This window comes from Bufo bufo, chromosome 4 (assembly GCF_905171765.1).
Source record: "Bufo bufo chromosome 4, aBufBuf1.1, whole genome shotgun sequence".
Taxonomy (NCBI): domain Eukaryota; kingdom Metazoa; phylum Chordata; class Amphibia; order Anura; family Bufonidae; genus Bufo; species Bufo bufo.
The window spans coordinates 60819116-60831774 of NC_053392.1; the positions used below are offsets into that span (position 1 = coordinate 60819116).

The 12659-nt window shown below is 48.0% G+C and overlaps 1 protein-coding gene across 5 annotated transcripts in view; it reads right to left on the reverse strand.

The window, feature by feature from the left end:
- Nucleotides 1–10922, reverse strand: part of ROCK2 (Rho associated coiled-coil containing protein kinase 2) — a 141822-nt gene extending 130900 nt beyond the window's left edge. For 3 of the 5 annotated variants that reach the window (XM_040427317.1, XM_040427318.1, XM_040427319.1), the window contains exon 1: nucleotides 10054–10922. In XM_040427317.1, the coding sequence (XP_040283251.1) occupies nucleotides 10054–10152 (99 nt within the window). In that variant the 5' untranslated portion in view covers nucleotides 10153–10922. The remainder of the gene's footprint in view (nucleotides 1–10053) is intronic. The other 2 variants (XM_040427321.1, XM_040427320.1) reach the window with 2 other exon arrangements.
- Between the last annotated feature and the right edge of the window lie 1737 nt (nucleotides 10923–12659).

Consider the following 12659-nt stretch of genomic DNA (forward strand, 5'->3'; position numbering starts at 1 on the left):
CCTGCGGGGTACACCCCCCCCCCCCCTCCACACTATGCTGCCACCCTGCCTGTTTTTTTTTAAAATAGCGCTTTGTTATGGGCCCCCGCAAGTTTCACGCTCAGTATGCTAATACTGAACAACGGAGCAATGAGGAGAAAAAACCTCCCGAAGGAGACGCCCACAGATAAAGACTGCGTCTCCTCCTCATTGCTCTGATGCTCAGTATTAGCATACTGAGCGCAAAATTTGCGGGGGGCCATAACAGGGCGCAGGAGCGCTATTTTAAAAAACTAGGCAGGGTGGCAGCATCAGCAGGGGGTACCCGGCAGGTACAGATATTTACCTATCTCACTTACTACAAACCCATGAAAGGTCCTCTTTATGCCCAGAAACACCCACATCTAGGCGGGGCTTATATAAGTCACATGCATTTTCAGGCCGAATCGGGAGAGGGGCAGGATTATTATAAACTAGTCATAGAGAAGAGTAAAGTCCACTAAAACGGTAGACAAACCCCGCTGAGAGAGTCGCCTCATCGATTACCTCTACATATTCTGCCACTCTTGTCAGACTGTGGGTCCATGCGGGACCGATACGCTGCAGATCTGCCACCCGTGTGAATTTGGGTGCAGAAAATCCAAAGCATTTTATGAGGGCCAGGAGAGATGACTACGCAGGAATCTGACCCCGTCAATCAAGGAGACAAAGCAGACGGAGCAAGGGTGCACTGAGTGACTTGGTCCCTCCCTCAGTGCACTTAACCGCTAATTTGCATATGGATTCAAAAATGCCTTATTCTGGGGAAAAAGTAATGGGTCACCAAGTGAAAGCTCACATTTTATTTAGCTGAGGTATTCCTACAAGAGATAACTGGTGTAAAGTAGAACTGGCTTAGTTGCCCATAGCAGCCAATCAGCTTCCACCTTTCATTTTCCAAAGGAGCTCTGGAAAATTAAAGGTGGAATCTGATTGGTTGCTATGGGCAACTGAGCCAGTTTTGGTTTACACCAGTTTTGATAAATCTACCCCCGTTTCAAGTGAATTTCCTGGTGACAGACTGCCATTAAGGAGTTAAACACATTGTACAATGCTAAAAAATGATATATTATAAACCTTATGGAAAGGAGTAAGGGCCTGTCACCGAGCGTGCTCCGTGACAAGCGAGGTCATGGCTTCCATGTCCACGATGTAGAAACCCGCTCTGTTGTGTGTTTGTTTGTTGCTGCACGCCAAGCAGAAAGCTCCGTGAGGCCTGTCCGCATGCCAGCAGCGAACGCGGAACAAAACAGGCCGCCCCTAACTGGACGTCATTCACACTCATTTTACGTGCCCGCACCAACGGCGCCGATAACAGCGGGTGGCTGCCATGGAAACACCATACGGGCCCCAACTAATGCGATTAGGAAACGGTTAATTTAAAGGAGAATAATCGGCTAATCGCACCTAACACCATTAACAATTAAATTGCAATAATCCAGTCAAGATTAAACACACAGGCGGAGGGGTCGCTCAGATCCGCTACGAGTGGCATTTCTGATAAATGGCACGATGGTTTTATGACTATCGATTATAATCATTTTATACGCACCCGGCAAGCGCCTCGCAGTGAATTATCGTTACGAATGTAGGTCATGATTAGGAGTAATATGCTGACCCCAGCGCACAGACAACCTAAAATGATGGAGGCTCAAAGGCAGACCCCAGACGTCTGAGGGGGGGGAAATGGATCACAGAGTTTGGCTATACCCCCTACATTTGTGGTGACTAATGGTGTCTAGGGTCTAATGGTGACTAAAATTTTAATTTTCGCACCGATTTTCTCCTCTGCAGCTCCACAGTATATCCGTGTCTTTATCACGAGGCCTAATTCCTAGAGACTTTCAGGAATGGCAGTGTGATCCAGTGCGAGATCTCGGGCTCCCGGGGACATTTCTGGCCGAGGTGTGGCCCTTTCCTGCCGCTCAGGAGAGACAATCGCTCCTCAGTCAATCCCACGATCATCGCACACACGTTACACTATGTTTATCTTCCCCTCCCCACCCCCGAATGCCTTCGGTGTGAGATCACAGAGCAGATTGCCGAGCACCGACGGCGACATCAAAGGGTTAAAAAACAGGAAAGACACCACATCCCGCTCTAAACGAATCAAGGATTAGGCAATACCCTCCGCAGAAGACATATGATCATTCACAGCCCGTGCCAAACCTACAGGCGACAGATCCGCTCAGCAGTCCTCTATTCCACCACATAGAAAATCACCCTCATCATTGCAGATATTCCTGCGCATCATCCTCATATCGGGCGATTAAACACCATCAACGCTACAACCCCGGTTATGGACATACCGCAACTATACTGGCACCAAAGTCAGATTTATGAAGACTCCTGACAGTAAAGCCACGTTCACATCTGCACTGTGAACGCCGGCGGCGTGATCTGGCGGAGTACCACCGCGCACCGCCATTTCCCCAATCAGTATAATGGGATCACAGTGATTCTAACCTACATAAACCATAGTCTTTGCGAGGCTGAGGCTACACCTTGACTTTTTTGTAGCACATTTGATTGATTTTAACTGTCCAGTGACAAGATTGACTGCTATAGTCCAAATCCGTAAATTGACCCTCATGCACTCAAGAGTTAATCAAAAGTGCAACAAAAAGTCAAGAACTTTTGATCTGTTGTAGAGACATATCAAAACTTTTGATCGGTGGGAGTGTGAGAGCAGACACCCCCACCGATCTCGCGCTCTCTCTCTCCTCGAGGCAGAGGACAGAATCGAGACCGTCTCTGTGTGATAGGTCAGCGATTCTCTCCCCTCGTTCTAGACATCCGTGGGGGTCTCAGAGCTCAGCCCCCACTAATCAAAACTTCTGATGTGGCTCTAGGACGTATCAAATGTTTTTCGAAAAGTTAGGCCCCTTGCAGACGAGCCTGTCCGGATTAGGTCCGGATGCGTCCCGGTGCATTGCGGCAAACCCGCGCGAGTAGGTACGCAATTGCAGTCAGTTTTGATTGCGTTCCGATGTTCAGTTTTTATCGCACGGGTGCAATGCGTTTTACACGCGCGTGATAAAAAACTGAATGTGGTACCCAGACCCGAACTTCTTCACAGAAGTTCAGGTTTGGGTTCAAGGTTGAGTAGATTGCTATTATTTCCCCTTATAACATGGTTATAAGGGGAAATAATAGCATTCTGAATATAGAATGCATAGTACACTAGGGCTGGAGGGGTTAAAAAAAAATAATTTAACTCACCTTAATCCATTTGTTCGCGCAGCCCGGCATCTCTTCTGTCTTCTTTTGTGAAGAATAGGACCTTTGATGATGTCACTGCGCTCATCACATGGTCCGTCACCTGATCTTTTACCATGGTGATGGATCATGTGATGAACGTAGTGACATCATCAAAGGTCCTATTCCTCACAAAAGACAGACAGAAGAGATGCCGGCCTGCGCGAACAAGTGGATTAATGAGAGTTTAATTTTATTTATTTTTTAACCCCTCCAGCCCTATTGTACTATGCATTCTGTATTCAGAATGCTATTATTTTCCCTTATAACCAGGTTATAAGGGAAAATAATAATGATCGGGTCTCCATCCCGATCGTCTCCTAGCAACCATGCGTGAAAATCGCACCGCATCCGCACTTGCTTGCGGATGCTTGCGATTTTCACGCAACCCCATTCATTTCTATGGGGCCTGCGTTACGTGAAAAACGCAGAATATAGAGCATGCTGCGATTTTCACACAACGCACAAGTGATGCGTGAAAATCACTGCTCATCTGCACAGCCCCATAGAAATGAATGGGTCCGGATTCAGTGCGGGTGCAATGCGTTCACCTCGCGCATCCCATCCGCGCGGAAATCTCGCCCGTGTGAAAGGGGCCTTAGTGATGTTTTTACTTTTCCAGTTAGAAAAGTGGAGTGGGACAGTATTCTCCATCAGGAATGCACCATAGGGGCTACTATAGAAACAAAAATGACAATTTTGCCCAACCCTTGTTGTGACACTTAAAGGGGTGGTCAATGAACTTAAAATATCAGAAATAGCCTCAAATACCCTGTAAACAAGCAGCATCAGAAGGCCTGGACCAGCACAGCAGAGAAGGGGGCAAGTGTAAGATGACTTTCTATGTTAGCAGGACCGGTGCGACATTTTCAATTACCTTGGACAACCCCTTTAAATCTGGCATCCAGAGTCCTGTTCACACACTTTATATGACTCCTGGCCTCCGTGTGCCATCGTACAGGCTACATTCGCTGCGTTTTCTATACTTTGCTATGACCATCCGATATCTGGCAGCCCAGGACCTACCAGATCTAACAGATCCTGGATTAAAAGGAATTTTACTATATTCATTTTATAGAAAATAATGTAAAGATTTAGTAGATATGGGCAGACGCGGGGGACTCTGGAAAACCAAATTTCCTACAGCTGCCAACTATCCCCAATGGTAATATAGTAGCGTGCTCAATGGCATCTGGTGCCAGGAAGAACAGTCAGAGGGTTTTTAATTTCCCACTTGTAATGAGAGTAATCCGGGTATCAGATGTACTTTAGTGAATTGCTATAAATGCGGCCGCGGCTACTTTCACACCAGCGTTTTTTACTGGATCCGGCAGGGATCAGCAAAAACACTTCCATTACTGATCATACAACCATCTGCATCCGTTATGAACAGATCCGATTGTATTACCTTTAACATTGCCAAGACGGATCCGTCATGAACTCCATTGAAACGGATCCGTTTTCTATTGCGTCTGAGAAAACGTCTTGCTCCGCCATCCCATGACGGAAAGTAAACCGCAGCATGCTGCAGGTTTGCTCTCCGGTATGAGAACGGAGCACTCCGTTCTGTTCAGTTACGTTTTGTCCCCATTGACAATCAACGAGGGAAAAAAAAACGGAAGCATTTTTTTTTCCGGTATTGAGACCCTATGACGGATCTCAATACCGGAAAATATTAACGCTAGTGTGAAAGTAGCCTAAACGTTCCCCCAGGTAATCCATCTCACTTCATCGTGACGGATGAAATCCTTCCATCACACTATTTCCCAGATTGATCTTTCCAGCCGCATCCAGAAAAACCACAAGCATTCATATTTGATGCGCCGGCTCCATCCGTCACGGCCGCGTTTCAGCCAAGCTTCATCCTTATAGATTTCTACCGTCTTCTTTACCAGTCACGGGCAATGGATCAGGGCAGCAAAAACTGCATATAACAAGCTCGTATGGCGGCACTATGTGCCCATCAATGGGAGGAGGTCAGGGTGCAACCAGCAGCACGACCCTGGGCCTTGTATCCCCCATATGATTGCCCTGCACAACGGTAGCCCCCAAAAATAGTCAACAGCAACTGTCCTTCACCATGGACTCCTGCTAAAAATGTCACGACATCTCACGAGCCGCTTCCGTAAAAGCTTTACACGGCAGGAATCGCTGAGCATCCCAGGCCGAAGACGCTCGCGAGGAATGGTCCCCTGCAATAATGTCCCCTTGGGGGTCTAATACCAGCTTAATAATATGGCAGATAAGGGCGCAGTACATCTGCCCGAGGCCGTCAGAATTAGATTGGTGGTCACTGGTCAGCCATTTTAGGGGTCAGTCACATGACCGTATCCATTTTGCAGTTTGCAAAACACGGATACCGGCTGTGTGCACCCCACCCTTTATGAGAAAGGTCTATCCTTGTCTGCAAAACGGACCAAAATAGGCCACATAATGGACATAAGGATGCGGACGGCACACGGTGCGCTGTTCGCATATTTTGCAGCGCCATTGAAATGGGTCCGTATCCAACCCTCAGGTGCTTGTCTACAGCTGGGACGAGCCCTGGACCAGTATGCCCACCTCTTTAGTAGGCATCTAAAGTCAACCACTTGTGGCCCAAACCATTTGTGTGGTGGTAAAGTCCGTCACTGTACAATTTACGCCGGCCGGCGCCAGACTTTAGTTTGCCGAAAAGTATAATTGGCCAGGTTGGAATATTTCAGACGAAACTACGTGTGTACGGCGTGATCAACTCGATCAGTCATTGGTCATTGCTCAAGGACCAGGGAGTCCTTGTCTGGCGGTATACAGCACATCATTGATCCCGCTGGGGCAGCGGCGTCGGATTAGAGGCGGTTTGGAAAAGTATTGTTGCTGTTTGCAAGGGATAAATTGAATGTGGGCCCTTTAAGGCCTCCTGCACACGAACGTTGTGCATCTGTTTCGTGCATTGGCCGGTTCGGATCGAGACACATTGAACTTGAATGGGTCCGTGATCCGTCCGCACCGCAAAAAAATTAATTAAAATAATAGAACAAGTTCCATTTTTTTGCGGTGCGCAGGCACGGACACAAACTACGGAGTGCTTCCGTGCGGTTCCGATCCGTGATTGCGGACCCATTCAAGTGAACACAACGTTCATGTGCAAGAGGCCTAAATCCTTAAAGCACACCCCTTTAACAGTGGTCACCACAAACCAAGCCTAGTTCTTCTCCTGAGAGGAACCCGTTGGGAATTCACAAAGTTAAAACGGACCCAAAGACGTTGGAGACGTGAGGAGTAGGCGGCTGTGACGAGGAGCAAGTGTCATCTGCAGGGAGGAGAAGGACGGGCCTGGGAACAGACCAGCGCTGTGAAGTCTGGGGGCAGAAGACGTTGGCTCGCAGCTCCTCCACAGACACAATCTTGGCAGCGGCCGCAGCTTTTCTGTCAGAAGACTTGTGACACATTACTAAAGGGTTATGGACGGAGACCCTCGTATTCAACAACACGGACAGAAGATATGGCCTTACATGGGGGAAGAGGCGCAAACCAAAGTGTCGGACAGTCTGAGGAGACATTCACCATCAATTTGTCACTGTTTGGATTCCTCTCAAATATTTGAAATTGTGAGGAGCTTGCACATAGCGTCCGAGACGTATGCCCAGAAAAACATAGCTGGACCCCAGTCCAAGGCCGGACAGAGATGTGACCCTTTCAGTATCACATGGTTTAGGAGTGAGAAAATCTATGGTAACAAGTAATGTTAATGTCCTTTAGACTTCAAAAATCGATGGACTATCCTCAGGACAGATCATCAATATCGGAACGCTGGAGTCCAACTTCCGCCAACCATCTGTGTGAAGCGGTGGAGCACTGCCGCCTCCTGACAGCTCACCAAGGACAGTGCCACGCATTGTATAGTGGCTATGCTTGGTATTGCAGCCGATGCCCCTTCAACTGAATGGGACTGGGCTGCAAATAGGCCATACGACCGATAAAAGTGACGTCGCTGATCTAGGAGGGGGCCGCAGCTTCTTCAAAACAGCTGATCGACGGTGGTGCCGGGAGTCGGACCCCCACTGGTCAGATACGGGTGGCCCATCCTGAAGATAAGCCATCAATACTGAGCTCCTGGAAACCCCCTGGCAGCTCAGCTCCACTGAAGTAAATGGAAGGAAGCAGCCCTTGCTATCTGAACCCTGGACAACCCCTTTAAGTGTGCACCGTTGTGCTCTGCTATATCATGGAATGGGCGTTACTGGGGATAACTAGCTCACAGCCTACAACGTATTTGGCCACCGTTCCGGCTCCCACCCAGCTTTCCAGACTCCTAAATAAAAAGCATACAGTGATTCATCCCTCCACCCGCACACCGCTGCCAGAAATCTCACACAGAAATAAATCCAGGACCTTCATGGTTTATCCTCGGGGTAGGTCATTAATATCAGATCGGTGGAGTTCCGACTCCCCCCCCCCCCCCCCAATCAGCTGTTTGAAGGGGTTGCAGCCTTTTCCTTGTTTACCTGGGTGCAGAGTATTGCTGCCATACCCTGCACTACCGCCACTATATATGCATGCCGTGGAACCCACACATGACTTGATTTTGAATCCATGGCATAACCCGGCAGCGTGGACAAAGAAGTTAAAAAATCCCATCCACTGTCTCGGTACTATAAACTCCACATCTTCGCGCAGGAAACACGCACTAAAAGGGGTTTGATTCGTACCCTGGAACTCACCGAAACCTTATGGTGATCATGTATATCCGTAAAACAGGTTCAGAACCCCTCCAAGAAGCAGTACATGGAATCTTTGTACCCCTTATTACAGGGACTATCCCACCAGGGCTCCCCCAGCCTATATGGCTTACTGGGGCATAATGAGGTCATAGAGGGGGGTTTCTCCACTCAGGACCCCCACTATGAAGCGGAGAATAGCACCGCTAACAATCAGCAGCTCTGGTGGACTCATGAATGAAATACATCACGATACTACATATACAGTGAAATGTACAGTTAGGCCTCACGCACACGACCGGATGTATTTTGCAGTCCGCAAAGTAGGATATCATTCGTGCCGTATTTGCCATTTTTTTGCGGACCCACGGACTTTAATCGGTCCGCATTTTGCGGCCAAGCGTAAGACATGCTCTATCTTTTTGCAAAACGGACATACGGATGTAGAAAGCACCATATGCCCATACCACAAAATGAGAGAACATGCCCCCAAAATTCGGACGACAGAATCATTGAATTCAATGGGTCAGCAAAAAAATAAATAAAATGCAGACGGCACACGGAGCACATCCGTTATTTTGCAGATACGTGTTTTGCGGACCGCAAAACGGACACGGTTGGGTGCATGAGGCCTTAAGGCTGGGTACACATGATGTTTTTACCCTACATTTAACATATTTGTTTGGAAAAAATATTTAAAGGCACAGTATACACCACAATTTTCCATCCTGCAACGGCACTCTATGGCGACAGATGCCACCGTATGGCATCTGTCAGAGGCAACGTATATGTTTTTTGTATACGTTAAATGTAAGACAAAAAAAGTGACATGAACACAGCCCAAGCTGAATCTTCTCCGGGCAAAGTGAGCAGTTTGCTGGAGCCCACAAGAACCAGTCCTGTCGAGATCAGCTGATCATCATTGTGGTCCTCACATATCAGTCATGATCATCTCTATGGGGTGGCAAACATATACATGTGTGGGATGGAGATACGGCGTATCTCAAGTGTATAGAAATGAAGAACAGGACCAAATGTTAAGAAGAAATATCTCAGTGGACATCACCTTTCAGGTTGTCTAAGGAGGAACCAAACCACTTCCTAGTTAGTATGAACCATCAGCCTGGCAGTGCCCTCTCATCCACACAAACACTATAATCACATCTTTGTGGTGAGGGCACAAGACTCCAAGGAGCACAAGGCTTGGTCCATCTCTTCTTGTGACTGGCCACGACTACTCCATATCCACCCTGACACAAAACGAGGATTTTGGGCACAAACCCAAGAGAACGCATCACATTGTCAACCATGAGACGCTGGATGTTTCCCCACTGGGAGTCCTTCAGAATTCCTAATGATTTGTCCCTGTAGGACCCTGGATCCAAAGTGACCATACTGAGACCAGTGTGGTCACGTATCGTCGCCTGCAATCTGAGGTGCCAGCTGTTCTCCAGAAGTAGAACCATGAAGACTGGAGAAGATGGAGATCATGGTAGGACATTAGGAGAAGTAACTGGCAGGTAGCACCTTATAATAGTAACCACACTAAGCACCCTGGTGACTAATGGGTTACTGATAAGCGGTGACTCTGCTGCTTATTCTCTGCTCTATATACAGAGCCTTCTCTTATCAGGAAGGAAGCTGCCCAGAAACTGGAGAAGACTTCTGAGCCAAACTTCTCCAGTTCAAAGCTACAAGGTATTCACAGTCTCACAAGCATCAGCCCACTAAGGGCGGCCATCAATACTACCACGACTTAGGGGGCAGAGCGCCCCGTGGAGGTCACCACAAGAAATGCCCAGTACCTCACAGAGTTCAGTCATTACAGAAGTTTCCCTTTAAGTGCCCTGGGCATCTCATCACTCCAATGGTGAGGTTGGCACCTCCCGTGAAGCTCCATAGACAATGATGTTGGTTGGGTCACATCATGGACCAAGCATGGTACTAGAGGGCATAAGTCGTGGCACAGTCCAGGTGACTAAGATGAGACTGCTGCCCCCCAACTCCGTCAACGTGCCCTCCCTGCCACAACTACCTTGGCACGTCACCCCCTGGGTCTACCACACCCCCGACTTACCAGCAGACTTTCTATATTGATGGGCGAGCGCGGATTCCTCAGCACGGTGTCCAGCTTCTCCTGCCGGCCGGCCATTCCCTTCTCCGGGGGAGAGGACATCTTCGCCCGAGGGTCGGCTGGATCCTATAGGTTTTTATCCGTAATAAGGAGGGTGCCACCTGGTTTATCAGAAGCCCCCTTCACCCTCCGGTAGGAGAAGGCAACATGGGGGCTGCCCCCTAGAGGCCGAACAGAAGATCTGCACTCTGATACTTTGCTCTCTTCTTGGAGCACTGTTATCCACACTACATGGAGGGGGGCAGAGTGCTCCTTTATACAGCGGCCTCCCTTTAGCTAAGGCCCTCCACCCTCTAGAGGTGCAGGCATGGGGCACTGCCCCCAGTCAGGGGTGCATCATCACAGGGGGAAGGTGGGCTCCTTGCTCCAGGAAACTTTGCCCCCTCACCCGGGCTCCGGCTCCCCCGGCGGCGGATCCCTGCAAGTTGGGAATGTGTTCAGATATTGCGCGAAAAAAGAATCGCAAACTCCTTGCAGCTTCTCCTCCCGTGTCCTCTCCCTGAGATAGAGGCGCCTCTTCTGCCCCCTCCTCTTCCTCCGGGGGCTGGATCTCCCCCGCCCGGCCGCCTTTTTTTTTCCTTTCCCTCTCTCTCTGTTCTTTGCGCTGCGCTTTGCGGCTGTCGCTCCGCGTGCACCCGGCTCCCGCGGTCGGCCGCTAGTTGCCCTCTGCCGGGGTGGTCGCTGCCTCCCGGGCGTCCATACGTGCGGTGCTCGGTGACAGAGCCGGCCTCCTCCCCGAGCACAGGCCCTCCTCTTCCTGCACACACTCACACACCCATGCCGCCCGGGAGACGGGCTGCCCTAAAGTTTACCCTGCCCGGGTGAGAGCCCAGCCCCCCTGTAGTCCGGCATCTGATATTCCGGCTGGAAGAAGCAGATATATTCCAATAATCCAGAATGTTTGATAATCCGGCTGGAAGAAGCACAGGACATCATATTCATGTTTGATAATCCGGCATCTGATAATCCGGCTGGAAGAAGCAGAGGATATCATATTCATGTTTGATAATCCGGCATCTGATATTCTGGCTGGAAGAAGCAGATATCATATTCCCGTTTCAAATCCAATAATCCAGAATGTTTAATAATCTGGCTGGAAGAAGCACAGGATATCATATTCATGTTTGATAATCCGGCATCTGATAATCCGGCTGGAAGAAGCAGATGATATCATTTACTTGTTTCATGTCCAGTAATCCAGAATGTTCGATAATCCAGCTGGAAGAAGCAGATATCATATTCCTGTTTTGTGTCCGATAATCCGGCATTTGATAATCCGGCTGGAAGAAGCAGATGATATCATATCCCTGTTTCATGTCCAGTAATCTAGAATGTTTGATAATCCGGCTGGAAGAAGCAGATATCATATTCCTGTTTTGTGTCCGATAATCCGGCATTTGATAATCCGGCTGGAAGAAGCAGATTATATCCTATTCCTGTTTCATGTCCAGTAATCCGGCATTTGATAATTCATCTGGAAGAAGCAGATATCATATTCCTGTTTCATGTCCAGTAATCCAGAATGTACGATAATTCGGCATCTGAAATCCGGCTGAAAGAGTCCAGGTGATATCATATTCCTGTTGCATGTCCGATAATCCGGCGCCTACACCAGATTAAATGGAGTTTAACCCTTTCATCAAACAGCGACTTTATATTTTTTACTCCCAATTTATCTTCTTTTTTTTTTTCTCTCTCTCTGTTCACAAAACAGGGCTTGTTTTTTGGCGGGATAAGGGCTCATGCACACGAACGTATTTTCTTTAGTTTTTTTGTTTTTGCGAACCGTATGCGGTATCAATCATTTTAATGGGTCCGCAAAAAAAATAAATATGGAATTTACTCCATATGCATTGCGTTTCCGTATGTCCGTTGCGCAAAAGGATAGAACATGTCCTATTATTGTCCGAGCTGTTCCGTTCCGCAAAATACTGAATGCACACGGACGTCATCCGTATTTTTTGGCGGACTGCAAAATACATATGGTCGTGTGCATGAGCCATTAGTTGTACTTTCTGGGGAAAAAAAAATCTCCAAATGGAATGGAATTGGGGGGAAAAAAAAGGAATTCCACCACAGTTTTACCGGTTTTGTTTTTACGGCGTTTACTATAAGGGAAAACTGACCTGTTACCTTCATTCTCCAGGTCTGTATGATTACAGCGATACCACATTGATATCGTTTTTATTGTGTTTTAAGACTTAAAAAAAAAAAAATTTGATTTTTTTTTTTTTTCTTTTCATCGCCATATTCTGAACCCCTATACTTTTTTTTACAGAGCTGTGTGTGGGCTCGTTTGTTGCGGGGCAATCTGTAGTTCTCAGTGACTTTGGGGTGTATATGACTTTTTGTGTGGAGGTGAAGCGACAAAAAAATAACAAAAACTGCCATACATCTGGATAAATGCATTCATATTTTTGTCTGGAGCCTGTAGAAGTCTACTAGGCCAACCACCAGCAACAAACAGCTTCCCCGATCTCAGTGCGGGGAAGTCGTTCGGGCTTCCGTAGCGCTAACTGGGAAAGCCGCCTCAGACGCCATGGTCGTAA